At 36.9% G+C, this 18,562-nt stretch overlaps 4 protein-coding genes across 6 annotated transcripts in view; 2 read left to right on the forward strand and 2 right to left on the reverse strand.

Moving 5' to 3' along the window:
• The first annotated feature begins 489 nt into the window (after positions 1-489).
• On the forward strand, positions 490-3,178 carry LOC122148977 (transmembrane protein 251). Its single transcript, XM_042777747.1, has 2 exons — positions 490-802; positions 1,260-3,178. Exon 2 carries the CDS (start codon positions 1,275-1,277, stop codon positions 1,701-1,703), a length of 429 nt encoding a protein of 142 aa, XP_042633681.1. The 5' UTR covers positions 490-802; positions 1,260-1,274; the 3' UTR covers positions 1,704-3,178.
• A 24-nt stretch (positions 3,179-3,202) lies between these two features.
• Positions 3,203-6,033, reverse strand: si:dkeyp-55f12.3 (uncharacterized protein LOC568418 homolog). Its single transcript, XM_042777748.1, has 2 exons — positions 5,800-6,033; positions 3,203-3,602 (listed from the first exon to the last, which is right to left on the reverse strand). The coding sequence occupies exons 1-2, from the start codon at positions 5,993-5,995 to the stop codon at positions 3,496-3,498; spliced, it is 303 nt and encodes a 100-aa protein (XP_042633682.1). The 5' UTR covers positions 5,996-6,033; the 3' UTR covers positions 3,203-3,495.
• A 1,489-nt stretch (positions 6,034-7,522) lies between these two features.
• ubr7 (ubiquitin protein ligase E3 component n-recognin 7) lies at positions 7,523-11,780 on the forward strand. Its single transcript, XM_042777752.1, has 12 exons — positions 7,523-7,669; positions 7,846-7,978; positions 8,316-8,449; positions 8,730-8,790; positions 8,862-8,957; positions 9,165-9,218; positions 9,346-9,451; positions 9,613-9,734; positions 10,209-10,400; positions 10,543-10,723; positions 10,852-10,913; positions 11,028-11,780. The coding sequence occupies exons 2-12, from the start codon at positions 7,847-7,849 to the stop codon at positions 11,118-11,120; spliced, it is 1,233 nt and encodes a 410-aa protein (XP_042633686.1). The 5' UTR covers positions 7,523-7,669; position 7,846; the 3' UTR covers positions 11,121-11,780.
• An 874-nt stretch (positions 11,781-12,654) lies between these two features.
• Positions 12,655-18,562, reverse strand: part of btbd7 (BTB (POZ) domain containing 7) — a 52,003-nt gene continuing 46,095 nt past the window's right edge. For 2 of the 3 annotated variants that reach the window (XM_042777749.1, XM_042777750.1), the window contains exon 11: positions 12,655-18,498. In XM_042777749.1, the coding sequence (XP_042633683.1) occupies positions 17,839-18,498 (660 nt within the window). In that variant the 3' untranslated portion in view covers positions 12,655-17,838. The remainder of the gene's footprint in view (positions 18,499-18,562) is intronic. The other variant, XM_042777751.1, reaches the window with a different exon arrangement.

An 18,562-nucleotide genomic window follows, 5' to 3' on the forward strand; every position in this document is an offset into this window, starting at 1 on the left:
GAGTGTGTTGCAGCCATCAAAATCAAAATGTATTTATGTTTACAAAATACAAGTAGCCTAAGTATAAGTTGGTCAGTGAAAACTTTGGAAATCTTTTCCAAATTAAATAAAGGTTAAAGAGAATTAACAAATCACATATTCTTGATTTTATTGCATTTTTGCAATTTGTTGTTAAAGTTGCTTTTCTAATAAATTAGTTATTAATGGCCAGTATGTGTATGTAATGTACCGTTAAGTGTAATATAAATATATATAATATAATATAAATATAATAATAATGTAATATAAATATAAAAACATAAAAAGCATGTGTGGGGTCACTGTGGAGACCAAATGTCCCAACAAGTATAGTAAAAAAAAAAATGCTGACCTTGTGGGATTTATTTATTTATTTTTGATCCCCATGAGAAAAACAGCTTTAAAATCTCAAAATTATATATATATATATATAAATAATTTTGTCATCATAAATTTGTTTTGGTCCTTTAAATCTCTTGTAATTGTACAGCAGTCTTACAACTGCTGCTGCCATGGATGATAGTGATTTGACCTCTGTATTGAGTGTGCTTGGTTAAACTCACCCGTGCTACAGCACACAGGTGTGACTGAGATGCTCTGGGGGGCAGTACAGTCCTTTGCGAGGTCAATAATCAAGGCGCCGAAGATTCACGGGAAGTTCCCGGATGTTGCTCTTCCAGGAAGTGTGTCTTATGACAACAATCCTATGATAACGTTGTGTGTTTTGACTTGAGAAACATATTGTCTTGAAAACCGAGCAAAATGGATTGATCGTGTGATCAAAGTAAGTAACTCATGTGTCAAAATCATGTGTTTGGTCGATATAATGTGGGCGTGTCGCTTTGTAATGACACAACAGTACGTTACTAATCAAACAGCTTTGAGAAATCTCCAGATGGTGAGGTTTCTTGTGTTTCAAGGACTTCCTCTTTGTTTATTTGTTAATGTTTCTTGTTAGAGTTTTATAATTAGTTTAGGGTTGTGTTTCGTACAACATCAGGGAAGCTTATTTGTTTTGGAAAATGTTTTAAAAATGAAAATATTTTACTTTATTTTGCATATGAGCTAGTATATTTAAGAATTATTTAATAACAATAATTGTTTATTTTTTCAGCGATGGTTTAAATTTGAGCTGTTTTAATGTCTATTTCCTGAACCTTTAGCAGGGATCACATGATTTCAATTCATGTAAGTGTTTGGTTTCTTGTCAGCATTTGCATTTTCTATCTTTGTTTGTCTAGAGAAGAGCATGGAGAATGATGAATTTCCGTCAGCGGATGGGGTGGATAGGCGTCGGACTGTACTTGTTGGCCAGTGTCGCTGCAGTGTATTATATATTTGAGATCAGCCAAACATACAACCGATTTGCACTGGCACAAAAAGAAGGGGAGGCTGGAGCGCAGACGAAATGGTCCGGAGATGCTTCTTCCTCTTCCCCATCTTCAGCCTCATGGATCGTGACTCTGAAAACGAGACTTCTCCTCCTGCCCTTCTGGGTGTGGGCCACCATTTTCCTCATTCCGTACCTCCAGGTGTTCCTCTTTCTTTACTCCTGCACAAGGGCGGACCCCAAGACTGTAGGATACTGTATTCTGCCCATCTGCCTTGCTGTTCTCTGCAACCGTCACCAAACCTTTGCCAAGGCCTCCAATCAGATCAGCAGACTGCAGCTGATTGACACTTGAAGTGATTGTTAAAGAAGAGGGGGCAGATTTTGGTCACACAGTTTAGTGTCCTTGGGGTTGGGTAATACAAAAGTGCATTCATAAATAAAATTATTTTTTAAGGCTTGGTCCTTTTTTTTTTTTTTTTTTTTTTTTTTTTTTTTTTTGGTGTAGGAATTAAAAGGGGAATGTGTTTAGGAGTCTTTTCTTTGTAATGTTTGTTTTTCTTTAACAACTAATTGTTTGAGTCACTTGCAATTCCCCACCAGTTTTTATTGTGTATTTTTAGCACAAAAAACTGGACTATAAGTGATGTTTCATACTCTTTCAAGCTGAATGGCAAAATTGGTCCGCATTTTAAGTAAAAAAGATTTATAAAGGGATCTAGAAGTATTTTCCATGTCAGCTCAGCACAGAAGTTTTTTAGAAGCTTTGTCTTTAATTAACTGAAAAAAAAATAAAACTTTTATATTTGAAATAAAATTTGATAAATGAAATCTAAGAAACCTAAATGGAGTCAAGTAAGCCATTGTCCAAGATGTGGAGGATGTTGATGGGGCTGCGTACTGAACTCTGTGTGCTACTTGAATTACACGTCTAATGGTGAATAGATTTACTATAAATCAAGATGAACAAAGATGTGGACAGCTGTAAATGTTTCCGTACTATGAGGCTAATGGATTTGTAGTGTCACTTTAATGCTCCAGGCTTTTGTTCTCAACTCCAGTGGACATTTTATTAAATAAGAAAATGCTTACAAGTAGTGCCACATATGTATTTTCCAGTTGTTTATAACAGTGTCTGTCTTTTCATTTGTTTTGAATAAACTGCACTCAAGGCAGGGACAAAGAAAGGAGTTGTTATAAGGAAACTTTTGTATTAAAAACGATCTGTGATGAATTCACTTTAATATCAGTATTTTTGTTGAAGGATGATTTTTTTGTCAGCTCTAGACATGGAGTCATTTTTCCTATTCTTTAATTTGTGTTTATTTGACAAATACTAATTTCCATGATTATAGTGATAATCAAGTATCCTCAGAGAAAAGACATCTGTGTTTCAGAAAACAAGTTGTTCGTATCCATGCCTGTGTGGAATAGTTGTTGAGGGACATAAGCATCATTTTACAGTGTGAATAATCTTATCTTGCATAAGAAATGCAAAGGTTATTTAGACTTGTTGGGTGTGGTAGGGTGTCTGGCACAAGACACTGGGTATCAAACTTCTCGACTTCAACCTGTGATGCAGATCCAAGTGTTTAATTTTTTAAAATCACTTCTTTTGTGGCGATAGTGTCTTTGATCATATGTGGATGATTTAATGCATTTGTTGAAATGTTCAAATAAGGCAAATCATTTTTGTCTAAAAGGGCTTGACTGTGAATTTATAATGTTTAATTGGTATTATAACTTTCCATTGCAATCTTAATACACTGTGGTTTGAAACAACTCTGGATTCTGAACAAAAATCAATAAAGAAATGTAATGTGCACTGTGTATTCTTTTGAAGTGTTACACTGATTTTCCAGACAGTTTGAATCCAGTTTATTGCACAGTGGTTTATTACATGCTGAAGAAACCGAAGTACTGATAACAACTGTCAATTTATAACTTTTTATAACAGGAAAAATTTATTGATAAAACAGTTTTCCCTTTTGCCTTTTAGAGTAACCTGAAGTTATGAAAAATAATTAAGAAATACATAAACAAAATAAGGCAAAATTCCAACATCAAGGTTTTTCATGTGCTGGAGGGTACTGATATAACAACACTCCTTTATAAAGGCCATAACAATACAATGACAGCTCTGAAGATCATGACCGCAAAGTCTTTATCCGCTTCTTTGGAGGTTCTGACTTTGACTTTTTGGTGGCCGTTTCTGTGGTACTATCCTCTTCATCACTGTCCTCATCCTCTTCATCTATAACATGGATTTCAAAAATAGAAAGAAATTACGAAATTAGATAAAATATAATGAATAAAATACTAACTAATCTTAATTGTAATAAGAATATGGAAATAATAAAGTATTCTAAAGTAAGTAAATAGAAGCCAGTTGTGTCATTGCTTAACATATTTGCTTGGCAAAGTACAGAAGACAGTATCGGTCAAGTTAAGCAGCTCGCTGTCATCTGCACTGAAGGGCTCTGTGGTGCAGTGCAGTCATTACATAACTAAGCAATAACGCACTAAAAGCCAGATCAAAGGGTTGGTAGCTAAAACTAAGAGGAGAGACTTTTAGCCACCGTCAAAGTCTTTATTGTATGATTTTACAATAAAGTCCATCTTTTTGATTTAAGTCTGTTGCTTTCCCATCAGAGGTGTAAAAAGTACTCAAAAATTTTACTCAAGTGAAAGTACAAGTACTCAGTGAAAATTTTACTCAATTAAAAGTACAAGTATCTGGTCAAAAACATACTTGAGGAAAAGTAAAAAACTACAACTTTAAATTGTACTCAAGTATTAAAAAAGTAGAAGTACTTTTTTTTTCTGACAGACATACAGAAGAATGGTTAAAGGGAGAGAACGAAAAAAAAATGCAATGGCACAGGCCAAACATGTATATTTAGTTCAACAACAACAATTAAAATGAAACACAGCCGAACACCAAAAAAAAAAAAAAAAAAGAAAAATACAGGGAAAGGGATTAAAAGGAAACTCCATCCTTTCCACCCTCATGCCATCCTATATGACTTTCATTTATCAGATGAACACAAACTAAGAGTTTTAGAAAAAAAAAAATTCTCTTTCTATAATGCAAGTGTATGGGACATCCAAAAATGACACTTCAAAAACTATACACAAAGTGAATGACAGTAACTCATGCAACCCCTGTTAATGAATCACTGTCTTCGTAAGTGAAAGGATAGGCATATGTAAGAAAAATACAAGTACCAATATTTTAATCTTGACCGTCATGTTCACTTTGTGTGCTTTCTGAAGTGGTCCTGTACCCTTGCATTATATGGACTAAAAATCTTTGCTTGTGTTCATGTGAAGAAAGAAAGTCATAAACATCTGGGATGACAGAGGTTCAGTAAATGTTGAGAGAATTTTCATTTTTGGGTGAACTATCCCTTTGAAGAGCAAGATGTGATGGAGAGGCTAGAAATATATTCCAGACAGAAAACAAGAATGTGTTGAATTAATGAGGAGAGTCATATAATTAAAACATACAACGTTAACGTTTTTAAAGGCCACTTTATTTGTGTTGTCTATTCAACGTCACTGTCTAAAAGGACAATTAATCTTTTAAATGTTTATTTGGGGCATTTAGTGTTTTTTTTTTTTCTTAGCAAATATTGATAAATAATTATTTGTGACTAATTAGATTAATTAATGAGAAAAGCATGTAATTATTAAGATTAAAAAAATATTCACTGACAGTCCTAATTCCTACTTAATGTTTCATATAATGACATATTGTAAATACAACTTATCCACCACCTGCTAAGAACATCACTAAACATGAATTACAATTAATTTAGCATACAATGATTATTTAAACACTTTTTTGGAGATTTGTAACATTTAGCAAAAAAAAATCCCACAAAAATATTAATTGTATTTAAATTCTCATCACTGATTTTATTTGCACTCAATTTTGTACATTCAGCTAATATATTACATAGCTAATAGCTCTATCAAAACAGAACAAATAATGAATGAACTTTTTTTTGGGGGGGGGGGGGGCCGCAACTGCTACCTCAATATGCTTCCTCAGATTTGATGGTGAACTTTTGAAGGCAGACATTTACCTGATGAAAGTCATAATTGAAGTAGAAATGTGTGTGTTTGATGCATGAAAACAATGATCATTAGTTCTCACGTCAGGCACACACGTTTGAGCTTCTGTTTACCATATTTAATGTGCAAAAGATAAAATAAAAATATAATATACTTTTCAAGATGAAATAAAATTGTAAGGAGTAAAAAGTACTGTTTTTTCTTCAGAAATGTAATCAAGTAAAAGTACAAGGAGTCAGTTTAAATTGTACTTGAGTAAAGTACAAATCCCCCAAAATAATACTCAAGTACAGTAATCAAGTAAAATTACTCAAGTATTTTACACCTCTGTTTCCCATTTAAACAACCCAGTCTTCATTTTAACAGCTTACCATCTACATCTGCTGTGTTGTTTACCGCTGAGCCCCTTTCTTGTTCAACAAGAGCCGTCAAAACTTCAGATATATCAGCATTTAATTTCTTAATGCCAGTTATCATTGATTTCAAATTGCCATCTACTTGTACTGTAAACTGGTTTGTCTGTCCATCTCGGTACTTCAGCTCTCCCTTCAGCTCGCACGCTGCCATATTTGCAGGAACACACTGTAACGCGGTTGCCAGATCCCACAAGAAAACCACTCAACATGGGCTAAAAAATGGAGCATCTAAAAAATTATTTATAAAATAGAATGGAATAGAGTACATTACAGGTTTACATTAATTAACTTCAAAAATCTTTAAAATATTATTATCAGTAATTACATAATTTTACAAAAAATAGCTCAAATATTTCAATATACAACTGGTCATCTAAATAAATGCAAAAGACAACAAAAAGGCAAACATAGGCATAAACATGAACAGAACTATATAAAAATGTAACAATGGAAGAATTTATATATATATATGTATATATATATATATATATATATATATATAGGCTATATATAGGTAATATATAGGTATGCTTTAAAAATTTATTCTGTTATAGTTGCAAATTACTTAATGAAAAAAGTATTCAGTAAAGTAATGCAAGCACCACAATATATAAGTAATGTAAATCTGATTACGTTTGGATTCCTTCAAGGTCGCATATGTAAATATAGTCAAGTTAAAGCAATATCATAAAAAATACTTCTATTTATTATTATAATATTATATTTTTATTATTTATAATTGTTACATTATATCATCCTGACTATCAGAAGAACAAAAAAGATGAATTTCAATATGTTTTTCATGTCATCACATTGTTTAGAGCATAAGAAAAAATGAAGGAAAAAAAAACACTTTTTTGAAAAATGATATTTTATTCATATGTTATGCTATGTCCTCTGTAGAGGACATCAGGACTTTTTTTTACAAAAAGTCCCATTTTTTAAATAAATTAAAAGACATGAATAGACATGAAAAGGCAAAAACTATGATTTTTTTTTAATTCCCCAATCCATTTAAATTGTTTATACCAAACTTTGAATAAAAATGATTCTCAACTATGTTATGAAAGATATAACAGAATGATTTGATATACCATTTTCATTCATGCAACATGTGAGTAAAATGGCCATTAACGGGTTGTCCCATTATGTACAATGTATCTATAAACTGTATGTTATTTGCATATTAATTTGTTTTTGGGGCAACATCTAATGAAAAAGAAGTGTAATAATGGGAGTAACAATTGGCAAAATTTTCATAATAATATCTTATATTTCATAGGAATATGAGATAGGAATATTGAAATATAATTTCTTTCACTATTCATTTGAGGTGTCTCAAAATGTGTAATAAACATGCATTTAGTCCTGGTGTCCTCTACAGTGGACATGCATGAAACCAATGTCCTGTTTGATAACAGAAAGTCATATTTTGATTCAAAAATGTTGATTTATGACAAACAATTGGAAAATTAGTCCGATTTAAATGATCATTACAAAATATGATTATATTTCCATAAGTGTGTTGATTTTTATCACTAAATTATCACTAATCGGTATAATAAGTGGACATGGCAACACTGATCTACCCTTTGAACTCTGACCTATCGAGTTGGTTTTGCGAAAATCATATTTTTTCTGTTCATCCGGAATCATTGACCTAATGTGGGTGTGATGTAATAATAAACGTCAGTCAGAAAAAAATAGCTCTGAAATAATAAATTCTATTTACAACTCTCGCAACTCTCCCGCCAAAACATCTTATATTTGCATAAACCGGAAGCAGCATTGGTTTTGTTATTGTCAAGCCCGAAAAATTGTTCGGGTAAGTTAATGTCAAACTGCATGACACTTTCCCACATCTTCCCTTTAGTTCTGTTACAGAGGACCCGCTGTCTCCAGTCAAACGGGATCTCGTTGACAGCTGAGTTCGTTCGTGACTCGTTTCGTGCCCTGGAACAGGAACTAGAAATATTTTTTTTTTGCGCTCGTCTCTTCAAGGATGGCGGCAAATGATGGAGAGGAGGAGGCTACTGTATCTCTGGTGGACGTCTTGGAGGAGGATGAAGAGCTGGAGAACGAAGCCTCCGCTGTTCTTGGAGGCAGTGATTCAGAGAAATGCTCGTATCCAGAGGTTTGACGTCTTTATGTAAACGCAGACCTTTCATAATATCAGTTTTTAGCATGCGGATTAAACATTGACACAGACTGTTTCATCTCGGTTTTCAACATATATCTTGCAAATTGTTTGTAGGATTGTTTTGATTTGGGTTTAGCATAAAATATTATTAATGCGTCGATGCTGCGTCTGTATGTTGGAAATAAACGTTATTGCATTAACAGATAATAGCAGGATGCCTTTTCAGTGCGTTTAACAGTAACGTAGTTGCCAGCACATGCAGAATGCACATCATATTATTAAATGAAAATGTTATATGTCCTGAAAACAAGTGGATTTATTGTTGTGACAGGGATATGTGAAGCGTCAGGCGCTGTATGCCTGTAACACCTGCACGCCAAAAGGAGGAGAGCCAGCTGGCATCTGTCTGGCATGTTCCTACAAGTGCCATGAAGGCCATGACCTTTTTGAGCTCTATACCAAGAGGTGAATATTCCCACAAACCATCTAAAATAACCACTCAAGCTGTGAAGCTATGTTAGAAAGTACATTTGCTGTTGCTTTAACCCATTTAGCAGAGTCTGATTGACTGACATTTATTGAACATGGTCTGCTGATGAGGTTCTGTCTACATTTTGCATATTTTTTTTTAATCTAATTTGTATTAATATTCTTGTCACTATGATAGTAAGATTATTGAGGTGTTTTTTCCTTTACATATTTGTTACTGGCTGCACTCATTATTTAAACCTTATTGATAATCCAGGAATTTCCGATGTGATTGTGGGAATGATAAGTTTGGGGAAATGGAGTGCAAGCTATTTGCGGTAAGTTATGTTTTACTGTTAGTTTGAATGTGTGTCTTTCAGTTTTAATTGTATGGATTTCTGTCACACAGGATAAAGAAAAAGTGAATTCAGGGAACAAATACAGCCACAATTTTTTTGGCTTGTATTGCACATGTGACAGACCCTACCCAGATCCAGAGGATGAGGTAACGTGTGGTTTAATTTCAGATGCATTCTATAATATTCTTTCTATCTATAATTCTGTTTTCATATATTGTATTGAATATTCTATTTTTAATTATTAACCCCTACTCTGATTTGAATTGTATTTTATAAGAAGCTACTGAATATTTGGAATGCTTATATTATATTACATGGGCTTCAAACATATATGGACCATGTTTTGTCTTCAGGTTCCTGATGAGATGATCCAGTGTATTGTGTGTGAAGACTGGTTCCATGGTCGGGTTAGTTTCAGATCTGACTGCAGTCAGGCAGGACATGAACATGATTTAGCGTTCTTTGTCTGTGTAGATAAGCCAAGTAATGTATTCAGGTTGAAATGGTTGAGAACATTAAGTGTGTTTCTCTCAGCATTTAGGCTGCGTAGTGCCAGACTGTGTGGAGCTGCAAGAGATGATCTGTGAGTCGTGCATGAATAAAACACCTTTCCTTTGGAACTATGCTGCACATATTGCAGGTAATATAATATATTTTTTTCTGCTTCCGTTTTGCATTTACAGATATGTAATATGAAAATTAGTGCAACGTTAACTTTAAAAAGAGCGAAAGGCATCAAAAGTAACAGTGTTTACAACATATATACATTTGTGAAGGTTTATTTTGTCTTGTTTGCTTCAGTGCCAGCCATAACAAAAGTAAGTCAATGCAAAGGAGAGGAGGATGTGAAGGTTGAGGTAGAAAATGATGAAGAGGAGAAGAAGATTAAAAATGAGAACCCGAAGAGCCCTGTAGAGGAGAAGGTACTTACTGTCGACTTTAATGTGTCTCTAAATGGGAGGATGATTCATGGCATTTTATTTCATTCATTCCTGTTCAGTTTTTTTTTTTTTTGCGGACAGCCAAACTTAAATCTGCTACTTGTATTCATTGAATAAGTGTTTGAAGACATTAGATGCACTGATGATTTAAAGCCGTTTTAGACACAGATTTGCCTTTGTTTTGAAGTCTCACCACAAGGTGGCAGTAGTTCTGTTAAATGATGCATGTCTGAAAGAGTTTTCATGGGGGAATTGGTTCATCTCACGTGCGTCATCGGTCTCGATAAAGCCTGAATTTGAAAGAATCGAGTTATAAATTTGCACCACATTGTTTTTTGCTGTTAGCAAGAATGCCAACTCCGCTGTATGCCTGAGAAATTTTAAATGATTTTAACAATTAACACCGGAAGAGAGGAATTAGTGATCAAGATTTGGTGACCTTCTCTCTGATGTCAGGTGCAGGTCAATGGGACGTCCGCCTGTAAGCGGAAACACCAGGAAGAAACCGAAGGTTCCTCAGAGGAGGGTTCGTGCTCTGGTTGCAGGCTGAGAGAGATGAAGTCCTCGGGGAAGAGCCGGACTCTGCAGGGTGCTGTGTTCTGGCCCTCTGCCTGGCGCACAAAGCTCTGCACTTGCACCGACTGCAAGGTACAGATCAAAAACACACATTACAGAGGAGATTTACTTGATAATAGGCACTGCTTTCATCCTTGATTAACTGATGCAATTCTAGAACATAAAAAAAAAAAAAAAAATGTTCCTAGTCTCATGTTTTGCTTTCTTTGGTTAGGTCCTCTATGCAGATGCAGGAGTGTCTTTCCTCACGGATGAGATGGACACTGTCCTGGCGTATGAAAACAAGGGTAAGTCCACAGAGCAGGCTGAACAAGCAGGTGGAGCCGAGGGTCGCGACCCCTTGATGTCAGCTCTAAACAACTTAAATCGGGTTCAGCAGCTGGAGATCATCCATGGTTAGTGGAGTTTAGTGGTACTAATATCCTTATGTGTGAAAGCAAAACTAATTAGTTTCTGATTGACATTGGATTTCAAATGTAACTACTTGTATCAACTGTGAAGCTGACATTTAATTTTTCCTCAGAATATAATGACATGAAGACAGAACTGAAGGACTACCTGCAGCGATTTGCAGCAGAAGGAAAGGTAGGTTTTCAATGTGTTTTGTTGTTATTTTATTTTTTTAAATGTGTGGTGTAGTTGAAGGTAAAGCTTGTAGTGTCTAGTGTTTATTTTCTCCTCCTCTCCTTCCCTGTTTAGGTGGTGACACCTGAGGACATCCGTCAATTCTTTGAACAGCAGCAAAGCCGCAAGAGACGACGAGCCAACGCAGGCCAGTACTACTGCAGTTAAACAGCCTTTCACTCTGCCACTTCAAGCATACCAGCCCCATGCAATCCTTCATTTCCCCCCCCCCAGTCTGTTCATTTCAAGGCCACCCATGGATTTGTAAAATAAATAAATATGCAGTTCAAATTCAGGCCCTCATAACCTTGTATGATTTTGACCTTGCATAGTGATGTTTCCAAACCTGCCAGGGCTTGATTTTGAGATGACGTTCTGTTCAACTTGTGCTGATTGGCTCTCAGTGTCCAGATGCATTATGGAAAGATAAAAACAATGGATTTATGGAAAAGCACTTCTATAATGTCACAGAAATGTGACATATGATTTTGTCAATCCTCAGGAGCTCTCTGTTTTAAGCTATTTAAAACATGGCTTGTTATTTACAGAGGGCTATTAGGGAAGTCACAATCACATGACTGCAGTCAGTATTCATTCTGTTCTGATGAGATGGCAGATATTCACATTCATGTATGCTGGGTAAATAGTTCTATTGGAAATATCTGTTTAGTTAAACCCATGCAAGCGCTTTTTCAGGTTGTTGAGGTACAATTGTGAATTGTCTAGTAACGCTTTACTCATTTGATCTTGTTTTAACCTGTTTTGTTTGTAGATTCTGTTACTTTTTAATGTTCTATCTTTGAGAAATAAACATGGTAATACATTTGGGCCCTGTGATGCGTCTCAGTTTATCCCAGGAACACTTCTTGAATGATTCTTCATTGTCACGGTCTTGCTGCTGTTCTTACTGCTGCCAAAAAGGTTATCCTGAAACTGTGGTTGGATCCATTTACCCCAGTTATGTTTACTGGGATGTCCTACTTGCCGGACGTTGCCCTTTTGGAGTGTACCACAGCCAGAGTACATGAGGAAATACACACGCCACCAGAAAGATGAGGACAATTTTGGTTGAACTTTGAGACTTTATCAGACCTCTTGAGATGTACTCGTTTTCCCTCTAATATTGGTTTGGTTAGTTTTTTTGGCTTTCAATCTTTTACAATTCTTTTCCTTTTTATCTTATGAATATGGGTGGTTCTGCTGTTAATAGTTATACATCTAAAATGTTTAATAAAGAACTAAAAAAAAAAAAAATTCTGTATGATTTCATTCCCAACTTAACTGTCAGGTATGCTCAGACATGTCACGGGAAAACTGTTTTAAATACTACTGAAGCCAGATCAGTCTGAGGGAATGAGTGCCTGTAGCTTGTAATTTACATAAACAGGCTCAAACAATATCCATAAGTACTTTGATATATATATATATATATATATATATATATATATATTAAATAGATTACATTTATTAAGGCCTCCAGGCTTGTGATAGTGCATACAAGTGGTTTCAGTTAGTTTTAAATTCAATTCAAAATTTAATTGTACATTTCAGTGTGAACCGAATCATGATTTCTGTATGAAAGTGTTTCTATGCAGATTGTGTGGTTAGTGAGCGAGACCCGCTGTGTTCCCCCCGCCATTTCCCACTAATGGCAAGGTGTTACTCACTGCTCACCTGGCGAACAAACAACAAAACACACTCATTATAACTCAAAACTATTTATTTCCAAGACATTAGTCACCTAATTGCAGAGTAAAGTTCATAACTACACCGGCCAAAGAAAAGAATAGAAAAATAGACACTTTCCACAACTCCACAAAAGAATGCTTTTTTGTTGTGTGTGTGTATGTGTGTGTGTGTATATATATACACACACACACACACACACACACAAATATATGCACACGCACACAAAGTCTCAAATAGATATCGCATGTTTTATATATTTTTATAAAAAAAAAACTTTACATTTTACATACAACAAAACACCATATTTCTGAGGCCTGTGATCAAAGGTACCAAAAATCTTGAAAAATATCTTTTGAAGAAAAAAAAAAAAGACAAATTAAACATTATGCACACTATGCGTTGGCTACAGTATTACAAAGAGACGGTTTAACAGAGGTTTGTAGAAAGGGCTTGCATAAGACAAAAGGGGTGTGGAGGAAGCCCAGCCTCAGGCAGGGAAGGCACTAAATCGTCTCAGTAAGAGAGATAGCACAAGAGAGAACCTGGAGATCTCGACTTATAAGTCTACAAACAACTTCCCTTGCCCCTCAGACATCCAATACACAAGCCTTCAGTTCAGCCTTGCGGCACTTTGGAGATAAATAATGCAATGCCATGCAAATATACTAAAAGGATTAGGAATGAATGTTTAAGACAAATGACTCAGCTGTGAATCTAAAACTGAATAAACAGATGTTTCAGTCAAAATAAATCAATAGAGCCAACAGAGGGCGCCATCCAAGACAAACGTTACACATATCACCATCAAAAATTTAGTGCAATGGGTACCTTCATCAGTTCTAGCTTTTTTCTTTCTCGGTTTAAGATGATGTCAAGTATAGTAGCCAAATTCATTCCTCCCAAAACGAACCCAGTATTCTTAAGCAATGGAAAATTAACATCAAACAATGTGCCAGTTGAGTTCTACAGGACAGACTAAACAATGATTCAAGCTCCTTGTCTGGGAGCTCAAATGCATTTCCAATTCATTCCCTAACAGTCTCTCAGGGAAGCAACCCACAAATCTGACAAAACCCAAATGACCACAAATAGCATCTGTGATAGAAATGTATTAATTATGAGGTCAGTGTGCATCTCAAATACAAAATAATACCTTCAAATTGTGCATTGGCTTCTGCAGCAATCAAAACACACCCTCAAAATGATCTGATTGGTGTTTTGTAACATGAAATAAATGACTTAGCAGTTCAAAATGGCCTGAGTATAGCAGAGGCGAAGGCGATCCAAGGAGTTTTCCTAACCTCCCTCTTAAGATTAAGGCATGGCTGGGTCTACATGGGACAGGATCGCTGGGATCGGCATTGACGTCAAGAAATAATGTTCTCAGCTGGCAGGAAAATCTTTGAGTAGCAGCAGTAGGCCTAAATATCCATCTGTCGATATTGGGTCATGGTTACGCAGAGAGTGTGATTCTCTAGAATGACATGACAGACCTCAGATCTCCTCTTGGCTGCCTCGAAGCGAAGTGCTGATGCCAATTACTCAGTGCTCGGAGTTGCAGGTAACAGTCGCTTGGAAAATCAGAACTAACATGCAACTGTTACATAAAAACAGGAAATAAAAAATACAAGGGAAAAAAAACATGAAAATTATCACTGAAAGGTCTTTGCTCGTCAGACCACAGATGACCCAATTCAAAATGGCATTGGTACAGAGGGATGGACCCACAGCTCAAAAATAGAAAGTTGGAAAGTCAACAGAATTTAAATAACTGCGCTTTTGACAAGCTTCTGACACATCAAAAGGAGAACATGTGAGCTGGTGACAGGTAGATTGAGATGTCGTCGTCACGCTGACAAGAAACCTGGAGGATCCACAAGGTAAAATGAAGTTTATGAGTGAGACACTTGCTCTGTGAAACAAATCCGTGGTAAAATATCTTTATTCTAAATAATTGTGTTTAGTAAATCGGTTCACTCATCCTCTTTTTGCTGTGGAATGAGGTCAGGGAAGATAGCCTTAAGTAGGCTGCGATGCATTGCATTTTAAAAGAACCACAGATACTTTACTGAAAGCTCAATCTCATATATTATGAAGTTTGTTATACGCCAATGAAAAGGTTTAACCATTTTCAACAGGGACTGAAGATCTTCATGTATCTGATAAGCCTGGCACAGAGAGAACTGCAGAGCTACGTCCTTGAGATTCAGAAAAGACAAATAGCCTCCTACCAATCTCAGTCCGATTCAGATGACTTCAACTCTCTGAGGAGATCACTTGCACCCCAGCCAGGGTCTACGTTGGATCTATTTTTGGATCTGACTCTCTGAAGCTTTGCAGGATGGTGAACTGGAGCTCTCCCACCCAGGGTTCATGACACTTTCAGGCTTGACTCAAGAGGTGGGCTACAGTAGGAGTCCAGGAGGACCCGTTCATTGCACTGCAACTGCATCAGGCAGCTAACATTTCTGAAAAAACGACAAAGGCTAGATGGACAATGCTTACTGCCAAAATAACACCTGTGATAATGGTAGATTGAGTTAATTATCGTGCAAGATTATACCATCCTCACTTTCTGCTCAAACATCTTAACTGTGCTGTTCTGTTGAATCTAATAAAACAGCAAGTGTAAGGAAAGAAGATGAGGAACCTTACAAACATATGTGAGAAAGTGAAGAAAATCTGATTTCCAGCTGTTGGTTCTGGTCCCTCAATGATAAATGCTCAAGGTGAGGCTCAAGAGGTCTGAATAAGTTGATAAGAATATAAAGAAGGAAAATCGAAATTTGACTGAAATATGTTAAGAGAAGCTGGTCAGAGGTAGAGTCTCTCTGGCACAGAAGACCTTAGGTGATTTAAGACGGAGAACTGCGTTACCCAAGGTAAGGTCTTAAGTCCGTAACTACAGATACAGCAGTAACCCTACAACTCTTAAGGCCAACTCAGTAAGTCAAAGTGCCTGCGGAAAGATCGATAAAATCAATCGATGATAAATTTTCCTTTTATGGTCACAGTCACCAAAGAGTCTGTGTAATAAACATGAATCTCAACCCAAGGGTTTCAGTTTAATTTGCGGAAAGCCCCCACTCCGGTAGATAAAATAAAATGCTTCAGAGATTCACCAAGCAACACAAACATCCTCCCAAACTCATCTTTGGTCTAACGGTGGGTTCTTTAAAAAAAAAACAAAAAAAACTGAAAACTGAAACTCAAGCCTTTTACCAGCGTATAAATGGTCTGAGCACTTTTATCTGACAAGATATAAAATGACATTCTTCGTATTTCTCAGTACGTTGTGCTTTCAACCAATAAAACGCTTCTTGTGCTCCAAAGAAAGAAGCACTCAAAGTGAAAAATGTGGGCTGAATATAGCTGAGGATCATTTGGATATTCAACAGAGATTCCATCCAGTCTAACAGAACGAGAGATTCTTATATAATAATTTTTGAGCGTGTGAGAATACTGTACCTTCATCACTTGCGGGGAAAGGCTATTATTGATTATCTTAAAGGGATAGTTCACCCAAAATGCAAATTCTTTCATCATTCACTAACCCTGATGTCGTTTCAAATCTGTGTGATATATTTTCTCTCTACACAACACAAAATATATTTTGAACAATGTCTCAAGTTTTTTGGTCCAAACAATGAAAGCCAATGGGGTGCAATCCAATGTTGATGTTTTTGGACCCCACTGACTTTGACTGTATGGACAAAAACATTTGTTCAAAATATCTTCTTTTGTGTTCTATAGAGAGAAAAAAGTCACACAGGTTTGGAACAGCATGAGGATGAGTAAATGACAACAGAATTTGCATTTTTGGGTGAACTAGCCTGCATATTTGCTGTGTCAGTATAATCTGAGAAAGGTTATAAGGAGAAGAAAGCAAAATGAATATTTAAAATGAAAAATCTGCACTATTGCACAATTATTTAAGAATACAGGTATTTCAGATGTTAAAAAAGCTTAAAATAAGTCACTTCATCTATAGGTATGGTGCGCAGCAGTGTGTATGATGTTGTTTCTGAAAGTGTTGTGTAACAAATCAAAAGTCCATACTCTTAAATCCTTGTGTCCATGACACTTCCAAGAATTATCTTTTTTGCAAAGCCTGTTCATGACATCATAATTGTTGGTCATCTGCTGACAGAAGCAGCACAGAAAAGCTAATGAACTCCCAGCCATGGACTGCTGCCATCCTACTGAACCAGAGGACAGAGGATGTGGTGTGAGGTTGGTTTGGTTGAGCGTCCTGTACAGTTCTAGAGAACGAGGCTGATAATGATCAACCCATATTTGCATTTCTCTGTAATGCCACCAACTGCAGCCATGGAAAGAGATACTGAATGCAAAAGAGGATGCCAAATGTTTGTTTGAGAGGACAGATAGTTTTTAAAGTTAAATACACTGGAAATGAATCTGAAGATCTGAGTTGTGGAACACGCTAAAACAAAGCCCCATTCACATTTAATGGTGCATCTGTGCCACTGTAATGCCTGATAAGTTGCCTCATAGGAGACAGGGGATTTCATTTGTTTTCTCTTTTGTGTTCCATCTTGGCTTTTAAATTGCACAGGCTAATGTAAAAGCCGGCATATGCAGCAGATTACACGAGCTATTACTGCCACTCTGCCCTCAAAAGAAGAAAGAGCCGTTTGTCAAGGACTAGACAAAATAATGAGTTTGCAACTTGGTGCCTTCATATTTTTTTCACTTTACTCCTAAGGAATGAAATCTGTGCATCTAGATGAATGTGTATTTCTCCAGTCATTAAGGTCTGTTCAGGGAAATGAAAGTTAAAGAAATATACTGTGATATCTGTACATTAATATGCAGCATGTGAGGGAAATCTGAGAACCTGGATATACAGATCAATGAAAGAAATTTCAGGGCTGTTGAATGAAGTCCTTGGACCTCTCAGATTAAAATATTTTGCATTTTTGACCTCTTTCCAGGGTGCACACAACCAAACCAAGCTCTCCTTCCTCCCTACTGGGTTTCAAACCTATCCAGAGCAGTTTACACAACATCTCCCTCTAGCTTTCAGAAAAGCAGCCACTCATGTAGCTTATGGGTGTTCATCACTTCAAGATACTGTCGGCCCTCGAAAGAACACAAAGTGCAGGACTGCTGGTGCCTCACCTGTTAGCTTACACTTAGCATTTAAATCAGTCCTCAGTCTCTTTTTAATCAGGGGTCAGAGAGCAGACTTTCTGTAGGGATATTCAGGTTTGCTGGGTGACCTGCGGTCTCGGGTACCCAACCCTCCCTCGTCCCCAGACCCAACGTTCGCTCCTAAGCTCAGCCCCATTCCTTCTGGAGCAGGCCGGCGTCCCATGGGCCATTCCTCATACTGTTCTGTGGAGGGGCCAAGCCCACAGGTGAGGTCTGTCTCATTTACGGGCCATGGCCTCTGCACGGCTTGTGCAACGCCCCCTTGTGAGACGACTGCCAAGCCTAGTCTCTGCGGAGGCTGTTCCAGCACATCCAGGCGAAGGGATTCTGAAGCCTCGGAGTAGGATGGAGGTGGTGCTCCACCACCTGCCTGACGGCCGTGGATATAGAGGTCCGGTCCACTGTAGGGAGGCACGTGACGGCCTGGGAACTCGTAGAGATCTGGGAAGTCAGGCTGTGGGCCCTCAGGCTTGGGTTCGGCTGCGTGCCGCTTACGGGAAGAGTGCGGGTGACGACTAGAGTAGCTCTGGGAGATGGGAGGAGCTGTAGAAAGGTGAGGGTGGGCTTCGTGACTCTCCACCTCCATGGAGACCTCCAGAAGGCGCCGCTCCTTCAGGCTCATTGCCGAAACACCCATGGCGATGTCCGGCATAAACTCGTTGATAACAGGCTCCATGTTCTGCTAGAACAGAGTATAAATGAGATAATTAGCATTTACATTAAATGTATTCTTTAGCAAAATTCAA

The sequence above is a fragment of the Cyprinus carpio genome, chromosome A20 (genome assembly GCF_018340385.1).
Source record: "Cyprinus carpio isolate SPL01 chromosome A20, ASM1834038v1, whole genome shotgun sequence".
Lineage (NCBI taxonomy): Eukaryota > Metazoa > Chordata > Actinopteri > Cypriniformes > Cyprinidae > Cyprinus > Cyprinus carpio.